The sequence below is a fragment of the Protopterus annectens genome, chromosome 10.part0, assembly GCF_019279795.1.
Source record: "Protopterus annectens isolate FY-2018-M chromosome 10.part0, PAN1.0, whole genome shotgun sequence".
Taxonomy (NCBI): Eukaryota; Metazoa; Chordata; order Ceratodontiformes; family Protopteridae; genus Protopterus; species Protopterus annectens.
The window spans coordinates 830,139,029-830,158,799 of NC_056744.1; the positions used below are offsets into that span (position 1 = coordinate 830,139,029).

Sequence of the window (19,771 nt, forward strand, 5' to 3'; positions counted from 1 at the left end):
CTGCTTTAGCCCTGGCAAAAGCCTTGATAGACATGGATGCAGGGGGTCTAGCAGCCCCACGTGCAGGGGTAGATATGTCTAAAGGAATAGTATCTGACAAATCCTGGGTGCTTGCTTCTGTAGGAACAATTTCTGAAGCCGATTCAACCATGCTCTGTGAAGCCTCGGCTACCGGAGGCCTGTTTTCGGCCGAAGGAAGAACCGAGAACTCTGTTTCAGCCGAAACCGAGACACTCGCGGTTGGCCTAACCGTGGTTTCAGCCGAAACCGCGGACCGAGAGTGTCGGTCCTTTTCCTTGCATTTTTAACTAATTGTGCTGTCGGAGTCTCCGACGGCATTTTGTAAGCAAAAGCGGGACCAAAAAACTCATCTGCAAACTCCGACCAACGTCTAAGCGTCCATCGGCTGAAAGAAGCACAGGCTAAACAAGCTGATACGTCGTGGTCCGGGCCTAAACAAGGAAGGCAGTAAGAGTGGAAATCCTTATGAGGTATTTGTTTCCCACAAGTTAAACAATTATTTACTTTGTCTGACATCGGCTGAGGCAAGAAAGAGTCCCCAACGGGGTACTTAGCTTTTTAGAAGTCTTCGGTAGTAGAAATCTCTGGATCTGACCGACCGGCACTTGCGAACAGCTTCTGCTTCGGGCACCGCGCGGCAAGAAAGACGGAGGAAAATGGCATCGGCTGATGCCTTTATACCACAGCAGCTATGACGTCGGGTGGAGTGCGACATCAGCCGAAGCCAGACCCAGACTTTGGAATCCGGCCGACCGAAGGGCTGCCTGAGGCAGGACAACCCATATGTTAGGACTGCAGATGCATCCTTGAAGGACATCAAAAGAACTGGAGGAGCAAAAGATGTCACTCAGCCCCTGAGACTCTGGTCTTTTGAGGCCACTGCCTTCTTCATTAAGCAGGATGAGGAAACTATCAGCTCTTCTAGTGGACTAACAAGGGCTCTGTGGACAAAGCTTGCCAACAGAGAGAAAAAAGTACTACACACAACATATGTCTTGAAATGTGTAAACAATGTACAGAATTCAAAAGTCCTATCCCATTTGATTCACATTTCTCAATATGCTGCCATATGGTCTCAGCCACAGAAACCTTTCAGCTAGCCTCTTTACGGAGATTTTGCTTTCCATGGACATAAGCTCAATGCTTCATCTACTCATGATGCCTTTAGGTACACTGCCAAGGTGGGGGTCCATCTGATGTTTATTACACTGGAACTACAGTTAAGGTATGAAGACTCATGCCTATTACTCTTACTCTGTAACAAAAGTATGAACTCTCTCCCCATTGCTATTAGATCAATTCCCAGCCTATCAGCTTTCAAAATGTCATTAAAACATCTAAACACTTGATTATGCACCTCTGCTCCACTACAGGCTAATCTCACTTCTATTTATCTATTTCATCTTCCCTACCCCCTTTTCTATGTTTGTCATTACTCAAACCTAAAAGATGACGCTGTAAATTATACATGCTACATCTTACTTATTACATATATTTTGTACTTGTCTTTGTATTTATTTTGAAACTTTTCAGATGTTATTGTTGAGCATGAAAGCTGTTACTATAAAATGTAAAGCTATGTTTGTATTGCTACTTGTGTCTGTACTTGGGAGATTTTTCTCCCAGGGCTTCTGTTGAAAACAGGTTCGGCTGACCTAGTTGGACTATCCCAGTAAACAAATGTTGAATAAATAAATAAATGCTACTGATGACTCAGATTTTTAAAAACAAATGATGGTATACTTGTCTCTGCTCTTTTCCTTGATCTCTCTAAGGCTTTTGACACTATCTGCCATTCTCTCCTTCTTTCCAAGCTCTCACATCTAGGTTTGTCCACTCCCATCCTTAACTGGTTTACCAGTTAACAAATAGACAACAATCCACCAAATGGTTGCACTCCCCCTCCCTTTTCTCACTACTTCCACCCGAGTTCCCCAAAGGGTCCATTTTAAAACCCCTTCTGTTCAGTATTTTCATCAACGGCTTCCACTCTGCTCTTACTCATGGATATGTAGTTCAATACACAGATGATTCAACTATTACCTGCTCCAGCACCTCTGAAACCAAACTTCTGACTACCACCCAAAATGCTTTTTCCATTACCGGAACCTGGATGACAAATAACCACCTCGCTCTCAACCCAAATAAAACCAAACTCCTGCTATTTGTGCCCCAAAAAACTACCACTACTAATAAATCGGAATTCATCATTTACTCCTCTAACAAAACTGCCTTAGAGGTAGTTTTCCATACCAAGTTACTTGGCATTACTATAGATGACAACTTAACATTTGACCAACACATCCTCAACATCATCAAAAAACTCACCACAAACTTGGTACCCTCTACCAACAAACACTTTCTAAACTAGTCTACTAGAAAAAACACTTGCCTTAACTTTTCTCCTACCTTCTCTCCTCTATGGAGCCCCCATTCTAAAACATCCAATCCTCATTAAAAATTAAAATGGATAGCTGCTATGGAAAAATTGCTAAGTTTGTGACTAGTGCAAAATATTCTTCCCATCACTGCCACTCATTACAATCCCTGAACTGGCTAGAACTTTCACAACACCTCACATACATACAACTATCTAAAGTACACAAACTTATCTATAAACCCCTTGAATGCCCAGCCCTTGCCTCCCTTCTGACTATCAACCAAACCAACCTCTAAGATGAAAAAAAGAAGTTATGTTCTTACCATAACGTTCCATCTGAGTAGTAGACTTCATTCTTCTGCACATATGGGTATACGATCCAATTCAGATCCGAGCCGGCAAAACTTTTCAAGCATCCGCTCCGAGCTCCAAGCACCTCCCTTACCTATATTACATCACTTCCTCTTATCTCGTCCCAGATCGAGTTTGCTGACACTAAGTAGCTACATAACCACAATCCTAAACAGGAAAAACCTGAAGAGTGAGGGGGATGGAGGGAGGGAAGGTGCAGAAGAATGAAGTCTACTACTCAGATGGAACGTTATGGTAAGAACATAACTTCTTTATTTGAAGTAGTTGACTTCATTCATTCTGCACATATGGGACAGAGTCTCCAGCTACTAATATTCCTGGGAGGCCCTTATGGAAGGATATTTCTGAGCACCACAGAGCCAAAGGATGCTCTCCCTCGAGAAATAAGATCCAATTTATAATGAGAGATGAATGTGTGCGAATTGGCCCAAGTTGCTGCCGCACAGATATCGTCTAATGGAACTCTTGACCAGAAAGCTGCAGAAGTGGCCATTGCTCTAGTGGAATGAGCCTTCAATACACCAGGAGGAGATAAACCTTTGTCTTTATAAACTTGTGCAATACAAAGGGTTATCCACCTTGCTAAGGACACTTTCGAAACTGCTTTTCCCAAAAATGGTTTAGAAAAGGATACAAACAAAAACAATTGAGCCGACTTCCGGAAGGGTTTAGTCCTATGGAGGCAAAAATGAAGCTGTCTATTGACATCCAATAAATGAAGCTTATGTTCACCTCTATTTTGGAAATTTGGGAAGAAGACTGGCAAATTTATAGACTGAATAATATTGGCTGCTGAGGACACCTTGGGGAGAAAGGAAGGGTTCATACGCAGTGAAAACCTATTCTTGTGGAAAACCAAATGGGGGGCAAGGAGGATAAAGCCTGCAACTCTGAAACTCTCTTGGCTGAAGTGATAGCGTCCAAGAAGGCTGTCTTCCACGACAAAAAATTCATCGGAACTGAACCAGCTGGCTCAAAAGGGGGAGAGGTCAAAGCCTCAAGGACTAAAGTCAGATCCCAGGGGGGCACTGTTTCTTTAACTGGTGGTCGCAATAAAAAAGTGCCCTTCAGGAAAGCTTTACACAATTTGGCAGAAGCCAGAGCAACCTTATTTTCACCCACATGAAAATTAGAGATGGCAGCCAGCTGAACCTTGATGGTGGAAGCACTAGCACCTGATTGAAAAAGATCGGCCAGAAAATCCAGTATGACCAGAATGGGGGCTGTAAACGGGTTCAGATTGGGCTGAGAGGCTCAAACGCAAAAACGTCTCCACTTGCTATTGTAGAGTTTCCTAGTGGAGGCTTTAAGAGAATCTACCAGAATATTCTTAACAGGGGACAAAAGTCCGGGAGGCCTGATCATGGGAAATGGAGCAGCCACGCTGTCAGCTTGAGACTGTCCAGGTTGGGCAGGGGCAAGCAGGACAGGTGAGAAATCAGATCCGGGCATGGATCTAGAGTCCATGGAGGAACCAACAGGTGAGACCATAGGAAGGAAAACCACACTTGACACGGCCAGAAGGGAGCTATGAGAATGACTTTGCACTGCAGCCGGCAAGCTCTCTGAAGGAACTTCGGAATAAGAGGTAATGGGGGATAAGCATACAGTAGCCCGGGAGACCAAGCATGGGCTAGAGCGTCCCTGGGAACATCCCCCGGAGGGGGGGATCAGAGCGAAGAAGTTGCTGCACTTCGCGTTGGAAGGAGATGCGAAGAGATCGCAGCAAGGTTGACCCCAAATACAGAAGATCTTCTCCGCCACTGATCGTTTCAGAGACCACTCATAAGGCAGAAGGATTGCCCTGCTGAGATTGTCCACTAGAATGGAGCATCCCGGGATATGCGTTGCTATGAGAAACCGGCTGGTGGATATGGCCCACTCCCAAACCCTCATGGCCTCGTGACAAAGGGGGTAGGATCGGGTCCCTCCCAGTTTGTTTATATACCAGTCTGCAGACATGTTTGTCTGATTGAATGGCTACCGTCCCCGGAGGTAGGACAGGGTGGAAGGCTCTCAACGCTAACAGCACTGCCCTCATCTCCAGGACACTGATGTGTAGCTTGGTCTCTGGAGGGGAACACGTGCCTTTGACCGCTCTTCCCAGGCAGTGCCCCCCCACCCGAGCTGGGAAGTGTCCGTGGTCACTGTGGCTTGAGCCGGAGGGGCTAGAAAGTTGCGCCCCGTGAAAATGTCCGCCGACTGAAGCCACCACTGTAGTGACGTTCTGCATGTCCGATTGATTCGGATGTGGAAATCCATCGGAATTTCTAGCCAGGACCATTGAACTGCCAGATTCCACTGAAGGACCCTCATGTGAAGATGTGCAAGAGGGAGGATATTGACTCCGGCTGCAATCGAACCCAGGGCCCTGAGAACATCGGCTGCTTTGACTACAGATTGATCCAAGATAGCAGATACATGGAGTCTGAGATTTTCTATCCTTTCCGGGGTGAGAAAAATCTTTGACTGAATCGAATCCAACCTTGTCCCGATGAAGTATATGATCTGAACCGGTGCCAGGTGTGACTCGTTGACATTGATCGTGATGCCTAACTTGTGAGCCAGACCGAGGAAGTAGTGTAGGGCCTGACACAAGAGACGTTTGGTGGATGCAGCGAAGAGCCAGTTGTCTAGGTAGGGGAATACCTGAATGCCCTGAAGTCTCAGGTGAGTCGCTACAACCACCATAACCTTGGTGAACACCCTGGGGGCTGTGGTGAGACCAAAGGGTAGGGCTCTGAACTGAAAGTGACTGGCCCCTAGCCGGAAGCGCAGAAACCTCCTGAAGCTCCTGTGGACCTTGATGTGATGGTAAGCGTCCTGGAGGTCTAACCAGCACATCCAGTCACATTCTCTCAGAAACGGTAGAATGGACTGTAGAGTGACAATCCAGAATTTTTGTTTCTCTACCAACAGGTTGAGGATAGACAGGTCCAGAATGGGCCTGAGGTCCCCCATCTTCTTTGGCACTAAAAAGAACCTAGAGTAAATGCCTGATCCAGATTGATCTGAGGGGACCGGCTCGATGGCTCGTTTTTGTAACAGCTTCAAAACCTCTAACGCTGCAGCCTACCCTGTGAGTGGGTGGAACATCCAGAAGGCGTGCTGGAGTAATGGGACATGAAATGAAGGGGATAGAATATCCTCTGGATATGATGTTTAACACCCAGCGGTATGCAGTAATGGACTTCCATGCCGCTGGATGTAAGGAAAATCTTCCCCTGACTGCCTCCAGAGTAGAGCAGCCGGGCAACCCCTCAGGGTTGCTGTGTGAGTCTGTCGGAAAAAGGTCCCCTAGACCCGAAGTTTCTGGGATGCCCTCTGCCTCTGGGACAGCATCGGTCTTGTCCCCCTCTGCCTCTGGGGGACGAATACTCACGAAAGGACTGTGATTTCTGGAACCACATCTTCTTTTGCCCCTTTTGGTTCCTGGAATAGGACCTGTGGGGGTTAGAGAAGCGGATTCCGACGGTTGACAAAGTCTTTCAGTCCTTCTCACTCTGGGTTAGTGTGTCACGTACAGTCTTCCCAAATAGGGATGATCCATCGAAAGGGGCATTGATGAAAGACACCTTAAAGGAGTCCGTGAACTGACACAACCTGATCCAGGCGTGACGCCTCAAGGCAATGCCTGTACCAGCAGCCCTAGCGGCTCCCACCGTAGCATGAGAGAGGAGATGCATAGAGGTATTAGTCACTGATTTCAGTGTAGTCATCTTTGCAGTGAAAGACTGCTTGTCCTGCTGTGACAGAGACTCCGGGGGCGAGTCAGTTAATTCCGATATAAGGTCTCACTGCAGTCAGATAACATGTGCCAAGTAATTCAGTGCACGAATAGAAAACGTCGCTGATGAGTACATGCGCTTCCCAAAACGATCCAGCGATCTAGACTCTGTCTTGTGGATGAACTGAGGAACTCTCCTATGCCAGTTCCTTCTTTGTGGCAGCTGCAACCACCAAAGCGTCTACCGGGGCTCCTTTAGACCATCCCTGCCTGTCTGACAGCGGGGAAAGAATTTTGCCTGGCCTTTTGGGTATAGGCTCTACGGTGTCAGGATCCTTCCATGCCCTAGTGGTGATGAGGTCCACCAAAGGGTCCACTGGAGGGGAGACCCAGGAAGTAAATGGTCCCGTGGCAAAGGCCTCCAGGAATACGGACTCATTCGCAGAGGGTTTGGGGGCTGACCAACCTCCTCTTTGGCGGAGGATCTCCATAATGTCTCCGAACGAGACGTCCTCGGTAGGTGATCTGGGGGAACCCTCTTCTTCATCCAAGTCAGTATCAGTGGTAATGGACTCAGGGGAGTCCAAGTGCCTCCTCTTACACATACGCTTACGAGGTTCCTCTCCAGTGGGACCCTCTGGAGAGGATTCGTAAGCCTCCGGGGGTTCCCAGAGGGGAACAACCTGGGGTTGCTTTGGCACAGGATGTCCCTGCGACAGAGTAATGGGAGCAGAATCCAAAATCAAATAGGTCTGGGTAGGATCAGAGTAGGTGAGCTGTGGTCTCAACCCCCGGGACAGAACCCTTTCCACTGTCCCGAATAACGATGGAGAGTACACCTCCATAGAACCTAAGGATGAGGCTCTCCCTGGCACCGAAGCAGGGATCAGAGCAGACGTCAGGGTAGTCCTGGCACCGAGGACAGGATCCGAAAGAGCGAGATCTCGACCCTCGGGTCAGACTCCCCGACCACGGCTCCGAGAGTCCCCCAAATCCGAGGTCGGATCAGAGGAACTCAGGGTAATGGCCATCGTAGAGGACACGAGAACCATCAGCACCAACCCAACAGCTCCAAAAGGTCTTGGACCAGAAAACCCCGAAGCATCGGGTAGGATAGGGGAAGGAGCAATAGGGTGGAACATAGTTGAAGGAGGACCCTCTCCAATGGGAGAGGACCCTGGTAAGACCCCCATCTGAATCTGGTTCTGAATGAACCTCATTAGCCTGTCCATATCAAGGTCAGAGACTCTCCGAGTCTACCTGGAGGAAGCGACCAACTCGGGTCTGGGCCGGATCTGAGGGGCGTGCCTAGGCTCCGAAGACTTCATCGGCTCCAGCGAGAAACCGGGAGAGCGGAGTAGAGGGGAACGAGACCTGGGTACCTTTGAAGAGGGGCTGGAGAAAGACTCCCTGTCCAGTGATCTTTTCCTGGGCCTGTCCCTCTCTTTGTGGCACTTCTCCCTTCTGTCCCTACCTCTCAGGGATTACTCCGATGAAGCAAGCCTGGCAGGAGGTTGAGTCCCTGCCTGCACAGAGTCACTGGCTGGGGAGGAGACAGAGGCAGACTCCATGGCAGAAGCTGGCAGCAGACCCTTAGCCACAAGCTTAGCCCGACGATCCTTCAACGCCCTGGGGTTAAAGCCTGAACAAATGTCGCAGGATGTAGACAGATGGGCGACCCCTAAACATAGAACACACTGAGTGTGGCCATCGGCTGGTGAGAGCTTATGACCACACTGTGCACTTCTTAAATAGAACCTTAGGCTGTTCAGCCATAGTAGAAACAGTACAAGCCCTAACGGCCCACTCGCACACACACACTTAACAGGGATTGGGCCTAGGCAGGAAACCAGTATCACAAAACAAAACACTAAAAACTTTTTTTTTTTTTTTTTTTTTTACAACTAACACAACGACCAATGCGAAGGGAGGAAAAAGGGAAAGGTACTCGCATGCAACTATCGCCAAAAAGACCAAAAAACATTACCACCTTGCTTAGAGCTCAGAGACCACAATGCTGACTCTTAGGGCAGCAAACAAGATCTGGTGCTAGATAGGAGGAAGTGATGTAATATAGGTAAGGGAGGAGCTTGGAGCTCGAAGCTGATGCTTGAAATGTTTTGCCGGCTCGGATCCGAATCGGATCCGTATACCCACATGTGCAGAATAAATGAACTACTTCAGATTCAATCTCTTATCCAAGTAAAGAGACCAAAACTCCCTGCAGGCCAATATCTCTACTCTTTCAATGTAGCTAAACTCTGGAATGCCCTTCCACCTCTTCTCCGGACCATTAACAGTACCCCCTCTTCAAAAAAAAAAATCACTTCAACATCTCTCTTCTCATTGGTTATGCCCATGCACCATCTCAGATTCCTCTATAACCCATTTCCTGGTTCAACCCTCCGATACCGATACTCCATCACTCTTCCTAATTGTGTCACCCTTGAAAAGCACAGTGTACCTCATCTTGCTTCACATGGTATAAGAAAATGTTTTGTAGTTATCCCCTCCTAGCTTATGAATATTATATTGTTAACCACATAGTCCACTATATACAATAAGTACAACAAAAATGTATATGTGTAAGTTATTTGCCTCCTGTTAAACTACGCATATACTGAATACCTTGCTATGTATCAAAGTTTACTTTCATAACTTACAGCCATATAATTGTTCAATGTTCCTTCTGATTCTCCTGTTTTTACTCCTGTAAATTGTTATATACTGAAAATAACTGTTCAACAAATTCTATTACCATGTATATTGTTTTGGAACTTTTCTCCCCGGGCCTCCACTAAAAATGGGCCACACCAGCTCATTAGCCTTTCCTGGTTAACAAAAGCAAATAAATAATTTGATTGGAGAGTTATATTTAGAGCAAAACAATTTAGTCAAGTTTGCAGTACACTGAAGGATACAAAGTTATGACAAATCCTTTTATACCTACGGAATCAAATGCTGCCAATTTTTTACATTTCTTGAATATTTTATGCACATTTTCTTGTCTTTACAAATGTTCCAGAGTCTGTATGACTGAGTGATGCATCACCTACACAACCTGCTGCCTTAACAAAATACCATTGGGAAATGTTAGTCTTCCAGTATGTTCTACAAAACATGCTTACCTTTGAATGTTCTAGGAACACCTTCCTGTCTGCAGGCAATATACAGACAAGCAGAAGCAATAGCATCATTACTTCGGCCTTTCAAGCTCTTCTGTTCATATACTTGTTTGAATAAATTATTTGTTCGATCCTTGAGGGAGGAAAAAAAGATTAACATTTTGACAAGCAGTTATACAAGGTTAGACAGTTACATACTTTCAAACTGGTATAAACTTACAACTATATTTCTAGGAAGGTTAATTCTGTCAGCCATGTTTGTGATTTCTTTGAAAGCGTTCATCATTGCACGATCGGAGCTGCTCATAGTCCTACGGTTTTGATATTTTGAATTTCCAAATTCATCAAAACTTGCTGCACCTGTACCCTAAAAGGGCAGAAAATGAAACTACATTTAGTTTAAAATCCAATCCATCTGATTTTCTGGTTCATCAGTTCTCAATCTGTGTAATCTGGTAAACTCGCAACAAACCATATTACTGTCTACACTAAGAGTTACCTAGGTGAAAAGATGCACATATGAATTTCTATGTTATTAACCATGGTGATCCGACTAGGATCTTGAGGAATCACTTCAGGAAGGGTCTAGGGAGAAAAGTTTCACCACAAAAAGAAAAATATACTTTATGTAGCTACACAGACGATGTTGCAGATAGAGAGAGAAACAGAGGTCCGGAACCCAACAACTTGAACAGCAAAAGATGATGGCCACTCAGCACCTAAGATTCTGGACTCCTAAAATGGCTAACAATTAAAATACACCAACTTTATATGTACCTTCTTTAGCATAAATACAACCTAGGGTCTCCCCTGAAAAGAGGTTACTAGCCTATTGGAACTTCCCTGGTCAACAAAAAAGAATTAAGAATAATGAATAAGTATGATTCTATGATTTTCTCAATTTTTGTTCAAGTGAAACCTAAAGATGGCAAAGATTTATCAGATCCACCTTCATGTAGGCCCACTTTAAATTTTAAACCATGACTACAAAAGGTTTATGTCTATAATGGTTAAAAGAATGGCAAAGGTGTTGCTAAAATTGATAGACATGGATCAATGTGATTTTGTGCAAGGGAGGGAAACATATGACATTACCAAAAAATGACAACCCAGAAGGAAGCAGAATGTAAGGAAATACTTCTGCTGTTGGTGGGTCTTGATGCAGAGAAAACGTGACAGAGTAAGCTGGGAATTTAGGAGCAGGACAATAATCAGGAGGACAGATGATGGTTCAGAAGCAAAAATCAAGTAGGAGGGTTCTTTGATAAGCTGCATCTGAACAGGAATCAGACAGGGGTGTTCTCTTTCCCCTTTGCTATTAGTGTTATACTTAGAACCATTGGAAAAGAAAACAAGGGACTCAAAATCAAAGGTATAACTGATATGGTATTCAAGAAAAATAGCTTTATTTGCAGATATTTTGTACATTAGAGAATCAGAAAAGGACATCTCAGTTTTGGGGAACATTTTGAGACCGTTTGGGTTTTTTACAGGATTTAAAATTAATGAAGATAAAACAAAGGCTATGTACCCACATATGAATTGGTTCAGCAACTTATGGGGACATGACAAAATGAAGTATTTAGGAGTATGGGTTAAAAAGGATTCTGTTATGGTAGTTATGGAAATCTGGAAAAAGACTAAACAAAAGATAGTACAAAAACCGAGAAACTGGAAGCTCTTGCCTATGGATATGGATATAAGCAGTAAAAATGCTTTAGTATATTTCATTTTATATTCAGTTCAGGCTTATTTTTATCAACTGGAGGAGAACTTGTGGATTGCAATTAATAAATAGTTGAAGGATTTTACCTGGGAGGGGTAGAGGGAAAGAGTCAAGTGGAATACATCAAGCCTTCCAATTGAACACGGAGGTCTGGGATTATTTGATTCGAAAGAAAAATTTTAGAGCTACACAGTTAAAGCTCCTACACAACACAAGCAGAAAGCTACAATTCAAAGTGGAAAGGGATGATGTTGAAGCAGGGAGGAAATACAAGAAATAAGAAGAGAGCGGTATTTTTGGATGTAGATCCCAGCAGAATAAGTCATACAGAAAATTATATTCATAAAGTAGCAGAAAGCATATTAAGAACTAAGTAAACAAGGGAATAGAGAAAGGAGATTCTGCCGATAGGAATTACTGCAATTAGGGATACAGAGGAATAGGCAAGACGTGGTGGAATTCAATGGGGAAGCTAGCAAAAGAAACAAGTTATTGGGAACAAATAATCAGAAAGAGAGAAAGTAATAGAATGGGAACAGACCAAGAAGACATTTGGACTGCAGGCTAGAGACTGCCTTCCTTAACGGACTGATAAGGTATAAACAAACAGAAAGGAATTGTGGAATCCTAAATGAAAGACCTACACTGGTGGAGTTTTAGTTCAATTTATAACAGAAGTGGTTGTTAAAGAAGATAAAAGTAAAGCATACAAAATACTGCACAATAACTACAGGAATCAATCAGAGGAAGTCATAAAAGATTGGGAAGAGAGATTAGATAAACAATTCAGAAAGAAACAATGGGAAAACATGTGTACGGCTCCCAAATATACAACACAATCTAGAAGACTTAGGATTTTTGCTTGGAAGTGTTTGCAGAGGTACTTATACACCCCCAAGCACACTCCAAAGAATTTTTCTTCAGATAGATGGCAAATGTTGGAGGTGTAATGAGGAAGAAAGAGGTACCAGGGAGCCTATGTATAACCACTACTTATTCAATGCCTTATTTAAATTAATATTGTATGCATCTCTTGCTCATAATAGCTTGCTGCAACCTGTTGTATGTGTATACTATTACACACTGTGTATATTGTGAGAACCTACTATAGGGATTTGTAAATATGTTCGACTCATATTGGTTATGTTTTGTGTTCTCTGGAGCTTTCCTCCCCGGGCTTCTGCTGAAAATGGACATATATTCAGTCGGATTATCCCAGTCAACAAATATAAAACAAATAAATATGATCTTGGAGTATAATAAGTCGGCAGACTTTAAAAGTTCTCTACAAATTACTCTGTAAGGAATACTGGGTGAACAAATGACTGTCACAAAGAAAATATTTTGCTAGGATCTAGGATCTGAATTGCCTAGACATAGTAAGGCTTTGTTAAATTCAATTCCGGTGGCTGCAAAAAAGTAATTACTAGAAACAGGAAATCAAAGTCTAAACCAACCATACTTGAAATAGTGAATATTGTAACACAGATAAAAGAAGAGGAAGTGGGATATTTAGAAAAGGGTAGGACCGAAGTACATAGAAAAAAAGGGAAACTGTATATCAATATGTGAAGAAAAATGTTTTGGAGGAGGAATGATGTTTAAGATAAGGCAGGAATTGAACAGTTTATGTAATGGATTGATTATACTGTGCATGGAACAATATCTGTGATGTATTTTTTTTTGTAAATATGGTTGATTACTTGTACATAAATGTAAAACATAATACATAATATAAATATATAAAGGTTGCTTGCATAACCCAGGAGACTTCTATGAATTTCATCTGCTAGCCTGGCTTCACAGAAAGTTATCGCGGAGAGGAATCCCAAATTCGGAACCTTACCAATGTATGTAGCTTAAGGCTAATTACCTGAACAACTTATTATTTTGTACCACCTATATGTACTAGCCTGCCTTCCCGAGTGTGCATGTTAAGCAGCCTATCGCAGACCCTTGGCCACTCACCCCCAAGTCCTGACATAACCTCATTTAGTATTATAGAATCTGCTCTTGCAAATCCCACAAGTTATCTCCTTCAACCACTAGGTGGCAATATCTACCACTATAACTATATAGCTGGACAACTTTTATTAACCTAAGGATTTTAATTTTGTTTTTTGTTTTAATTCCCATACTAAATACATGTTGATGAGATAACTATTCCTACCCTCTATCCCTAAACCTGTTTAAGTACAAACTCCCATCATCCCAAAGCTCAGACCAACAGTAGGTTTGTAACTTACACTGAATACTTTCTTGCCTGTTTGAACAGCAGTGGCTGATACTTTCTCTGTTGCACTCACCTCTTTTGCTCTTGCCCCACTCCGTTCGCCCTACAGGCTCATTCCACTCCCCTACCCTACCCCCAGGGGTCCTACTCTTATACCATCTAACCACACCCCCTTCCCTCTTCCACTAATCTCAAACCCTTCAACATTGTTAATTAACTCCAATTCTCTCGTTTCACTTAACTATCTCAATTTCCCTAACCACACCTTCCACCTATTTCCTTCCACACTTAGCATACCTCCAAGCCTAAAACTAGAACCTAACAACATACACTTCCCAGCTGTATAAACTACCCTCCCCAGCCCTCTTACAGAGGTTATTCATACTTACAAGTCTACCACCTCTAACTTTAGCTTACCTGCTAACCTCCTATGAACACCCAATATATCCACACTTTCTCCACCCCAAAACACTATCTACCTCTTCTTCTCTACCTATTCTCACTAACCATAACATCTACACCCAGATATCTACTAGCAAAATACCATAGGATAACCCAAATTAGATACGACTCTCCCAATCCCAGAAAATCTCAACAATACATAGTAAATTCCCAAATCCTGGACTTCAAACACTACTCCTCTCTTTAAAAGATGGAGACATTCACCCAAACCCAGGCCCAATAACTGCTACTACCACTCAACTCTACAACCCCAGCCCCCATACTATCCATTCCCTTACCAAACCCTCTAACTCACTCTTATTAGCTCACCTCAACATACGTAGCATTAATAACAAAGTTGCACAACTCCATGCTCTCCTGGAAGTCTACTCCTTTGACATCCTTTGTGTAACAGAAACTTGGTTAAAACCTGTAACTAAAAACAATGAAGTCATCCCCCCGGTTATAATATCTTGCGACTTGACTGTACAACCAAAAAGGGTGGTGGTGTAGCTATCCTTTTTAAATCTGGGCTACATATTACTACCTACGACTGTAAACCACCTCAAGACTCCAAAGATGAAATTCTTATTACCAAGCTTCGACTTAAATTCAAATCCATTTATATTATCTGTACCCATCTTCCGCCTGGTAATAACATTGCTACAACAGAGAATATCCTTTGCTGGCGATCCAAAATTTACCCCACGAAACCATAATCCCAGGTGATTTTAACATGGATTGCAAGTGTTGTAGCAGTACCCACTCTACAAGCCATATTAACCTTTTTGGTTTTTCACTAACCATTACCTCCCCTACCAGGATAAACAAGCCCAATAAGAAAGTACCTTAGATTGGATTCTCATAAATAATCATCCCCAGACATATGAATCTGGAACCCTCCCTGATGATGAAAGTGACCACTCACTAACCTATATCATGAGGCTTAAAACCAATCTACTTAATCCAACCATATCTAGGACAATTAGAACCAAGAAAAACTTCAACCCTGATCTCTTCCAAAGGGAACTAAGAGTATGTAACTGGTCTCCCTTAAAATACCAAATAAAAAAGCCAGCACTCCGAGGCAAATAAATATTTTAATCCTTCCCTTCCTTCAGACCGGTTTCAGCATCAAACCTCTATCACTGAAGAAGGTTTGATGCCGAAACCTGTCTGGAGGAAGGGAAGGAATAAAATATTTATTTGCTTCTGAGTGCTGGCTTTTTTATTTGGTTTATTAGTTATGGCATGCCATGAACCAGTCGTACTTGCTAGCTCTTTTGGAGGTAGGTCTCCCTTAAATACCTCACGCTGGAGGAAGCTGTTAATTACTTTAATTCTAACTTCCTAGCCAAACTAGACCACCATGCCTCAACCAGCTCTATTAGAATGAGAACTAAATCTGCCCCATGGCTTTCAAAAGAAACCAGGCAAAAAAATCCAACTCCGAAATAAATACTGGAATAAATCTCGCTCAACTAAAAACCCAGATCATCAACAAACCTTCAGGCAACTAAGAAATGAAACCAAAAAAGCTGTATTGTCTGACAAAAGAAACTACTACCTACAATTCCAGCAGACTTGCCATAATAAACCACAAAAGTTCTGGGGAAGTATTAATCAATTATTACACCCAGGCCAATCCATCACACCAAACCCACAAGGCACAGACCAAGAGAATCCCAAGCAGACTGCTAATGCCTTTAATAACCTTTTGTCACTGAGGCCATTCAAACCCTTGCCAGTCAGTTATCCACTCAGGACTTATCTATAGCCAACTCTACCACTAACCCACCCCCTCCATTTCTCCTCCAACCAGTTCCAACTATATATATTCTTGCCCTTATCCAAACACTGAAACCATGCACTCCTTCAGCAGACCAACTACCCGCTGAATATCTACAAAAGGCAGCAAAATCTAACGCCTACCCATTTCCATTCTTATCAACAGAACCATCAGTGAAGGACACATCCCTAGAGTATGGAAGGTCTCCCATATTATCTCCCTTCATAAGGGAGGTAACTCTACTGAACTCTCCAATTACCGTCCCATTGCCCTACTGTCTCCCCTAGCAAAGATCATGGAAAAATGCATCCATAGACAATTGATAGACCACCTAATCTAAAATAACTTACTTCTCAACTCTCAACATGGTTTCAGACCTTCCCACAGCACTACTACTGCCCTCATTTCCTTCACGGACTGTATCAATAAAAACTGTAACCTCAATATGCTTTCCTCTGCACTGTTTATAGGTCTAAGGTGTTCGATAAGGTAAATCACCAGATACTTGTAAATATCCTCAAATCTCTGTCACAAGATGCATTGGCTATAAAATGGTTCAAATCCTATTTGGACAACAGGCCGTTCTCTCTATCTACCCATCTGCCCGTTAACATAGGTGTCCCCCTCAAGGGTCCATATTAGGACCTCTCCTATCTTCTCTATTTATCAATGACCTTCACCTAGCAATCCCCCAAGCTACATGCACATAATATGCAGATGATTCCACACTCATATGCTCAGCCACATCTGAACTTCACTCCCTTACCCAAATGGTCTAACACAGCTGAACAATGGTTTACTCTATGCGGTCTCCTTCTGAACCCCCAAAAAACTAAACCCCTCCTTTTCACTCCTACTTGTATGCCCCCCCCCCCATAGACTTAACAGTAACATCCAATAATAGTACTCTCATATCCCCAGACCCAACTACTAAACTACTAGGTATCACCATAGATAACCTTAACTTTGACACCCATATCAACAACACCCTAAAATCTGTTAATAGAAAACTAGACTCTATCTACAGGATCAAACCCTTCCTCTCTCCTGCAGCAAGAATAACTATTGTTCACACTCATCTAATATCTACTCTCCTCTATGCCTCACCCATATATACTAATCTCTCTAAAAACAACCTTAATAAAATGGAAAACTCCTACAATAACATAGCCAGATTTGCTACAGGTAACCCTTTCAGAACACACCACGGTATTAACCTAAAGCAACTAGGATGGCTTGAATTACAAAATCAGCTTAAATTCCACCAACTTACCATTGCCCACAAAACCCTTTACCATCCTACCACTATCCTTATACATCTACCCTCATTATCACCTACAACAATCTAAAAACCTTACGTTCTTCACATAAACGTCTTGTAAATATTTGTAAATCAAACAGGGCTGGGGACTCTCTTTTCTCTAATACTGTTGGAAAATCCCGGAACCTTCTTCCTAGCGAACTTTCCTCTCTTCCCTCTATATCACTCTTTAAAATCAAACTGAAACTTTTCCTCAGAACATACTGGTTGTGCCCTTTACTAAACCTGACTGATCTACTAGCGCTCTTACTTGGATCTACCTATCCTCCTCCTCTCAGTAGTCTTGTTCCTTTTCTTAGAAACATGTGACCTAGTCCTTCAAGATATTTTTACTCACATCCTCAGAATTTATTAAGGAGACTACTTTTACTCATATACTGTATATTTCAGCTCCTACTTTTTCTTTATGAGAACTTGTTTACTAATATATTGTATAACTCAGCTATCTTTTTACATGTTGTATTGCAACTAAATTTGTAATGGAGTAATTGTATCTGTATATTTAGCACTACGCTATGAACAAATGACCTCCGTGATTATTCTCTGTTCTGTACCTGCAATGCTCATTGTACACATTAATTTTTTTGTACAAGTGATTGTATTTTGCTACCTCGGAGCTCATCTCCCCGGGCCTCTACTGAAAATGGACATATATCCAGTCAGACTAGCCCGGTCAACAAATGTAAAATAAATAAATGTAAGTTCACCCACGTCATAAGTGATAATTCAATAAATGTGTTTCTTTAAAAAAAAAAAAAAAATACTCAAGCGTAAATGTCCCATGTTACCAACAACAATGCCACAATAACCACAGTTACAATATGTAGTCGAATCACAGAAGATGGCACTAAAGCACTTAATCTACAGGTGTTAAATAGAATGTCTTCTGTCCTTATGGCAACAGAGCCCAACAAAGTAATTGAAGGTCATCAATGGCTTACCTCAAGATGCTGTTTATTCCGTTTCAGTATGTGCTGCTAAGCAGAGTACACCCCTTAAATAAGGGTCTGTCACTAAGAATGATCCCTTCACAAAGATGCCTGATGATGGTCTAGTACTTCTTGAAGTATGTATGACCATTGCAGAAATACAAACAGAAGTACCACAGCAAAAAAAAAATGCTGACTGCACAATCATCAATTACATAACCTGTTGTCTACTTGATTATGAGACTGTAAAGAAGTTATAGCTATGCAAAAGTGTACAACAATTATTCAACCAAGAAAGCCTCCACAACAGCTATCCCGAATGGGGTTGGATAAAAAGGCTAGCCCATACACAGAATGAATCATCACTGGCTCCTTCCCTTTCCATCCATCCCATACTTTACTAAAAGAGGTACAAGGCTCCTCTATAAGATGCGAAAAAAGCCACTTAAAGCACTGTGTAAGGAAGGTACACTAACAAAGCAAGACCAAAATACAAAAGCATACAAAGCTGACGGAGAAAATGAAACGCATACCTTAAGTTGTTAAAGCACACGCTGAGATGAATATTAAATTAACCAGGAAGTAAGACACAAACAAATCTTGCTGTTCAAAACAGGTGCAGGAGTTATTGTTAAGCTAAGACTCCTAGTCTAGAATGTGAGGTTTAAGTAATTTTAGTCAGCATATCCTAGCATAGTTTTGAGAGCTCCATCAATCACACCTGTAAAACATGCAAGATGGAGCCTATAAGCCTCAAGTAGGATCTGATCTTTACTGAATCTCCGGTACATACTAATCAACTACAAAGGCACCTCCTATGAAGCCACACTGTTCAGTATTTTATTTTATTAACTGGTTAATTGGGTAGACAGGGTGGTCAAAAGACCACTATCAGGTATAGACCCAGGCCATAAAGTTGTGAAAAAAAGAAGTTATGTTCTTACCATAACGTTCCATGTGAATTGTTCATCTCGCCTTTGTTCTTACGCATGGGTTCGGAGCCGATCCTCAGCTCCGAGACGGCCACTTCTACAGCTCTGCATCTTGAGAAAGCTCGAGGCACAGTCCTATCGCATAATCCCCTAGTGCTAATCCTCAGATCTAGTTTGCTAACACCAGAAGATAATGCGCCCTAGGCTCTAGCAGTAAATTAAAAATAAGGGGCAGCAATGCCCTAAATACCTAGGTACTGAGAAGTGTACCCTGACAACAGAAGAAGCCAGAGACTGAAAGGAAGGTATTGAAGACAAGCTGAACTGGAATCCAAATCATCCCGTTCTCCGAAAAAAAAACACAGGCCGGGGGATGGAGGGTGGGTAGTAAGAACAAAGGCGAGATGAACAATTCACATGGAACGTTATGGTAAGAACATAACTTCTTTATGTGAAATTGTTCAATCTCGCAGTTTGTTGTTACGCATGGGTAGCGTCCCTAGCTCCTTTACCCTGGATGGCTCATGGGAAAACGTTCCTGAGGACTGTGGAACCAAAGGAGGCCCTATCTTTGGAGTTCTTGTCCAACTTATAATGGAGAATGAAGGTATGAGGCTTTGCCCAGGTTGCTGCCGCACAAATAGTATCCAACGGCAAACGGGCTGCATGGGCTAGAGATGTGGCCATCGCCCTGGTAGAATGAGCCTTGGGTTGAAAAGGTAATTGCTGTTTCGTCTGCGAATAGATACATTTAATACAATCTGTGAGCCATTTA

General features: G+C 42.7%; 1 protein-coding gene across 1 annotated transcript in view; it reads right to left on the reverse strand.

The window, feature by feature from the left end:
• The window catches only part of GTF2B (general transcription factor IIB), a 903,336-nt gene that overhangs the window by 426,084 nt on the left and 457,481 nt on the right, over positions 1 to 19,771 (reverse strand). The window contains exons 4-5 of the mRNA XM_044085633.1: positions 9,846 to 9,992; positions 9,629 to 9,758 (exon numbers count right to left, since the gene is read on the reverse strand). Of these exons, the coding sequence (XP_043941568.1) occupies positions 9,629 to 9,758; positions 9,846 to 9,992 (277 nt within the window). The remainder of the gene's footprint in view (positions 1 to 9,628; positions 9,759 to 9,845; positions 9,993 to 19,771) is intronic.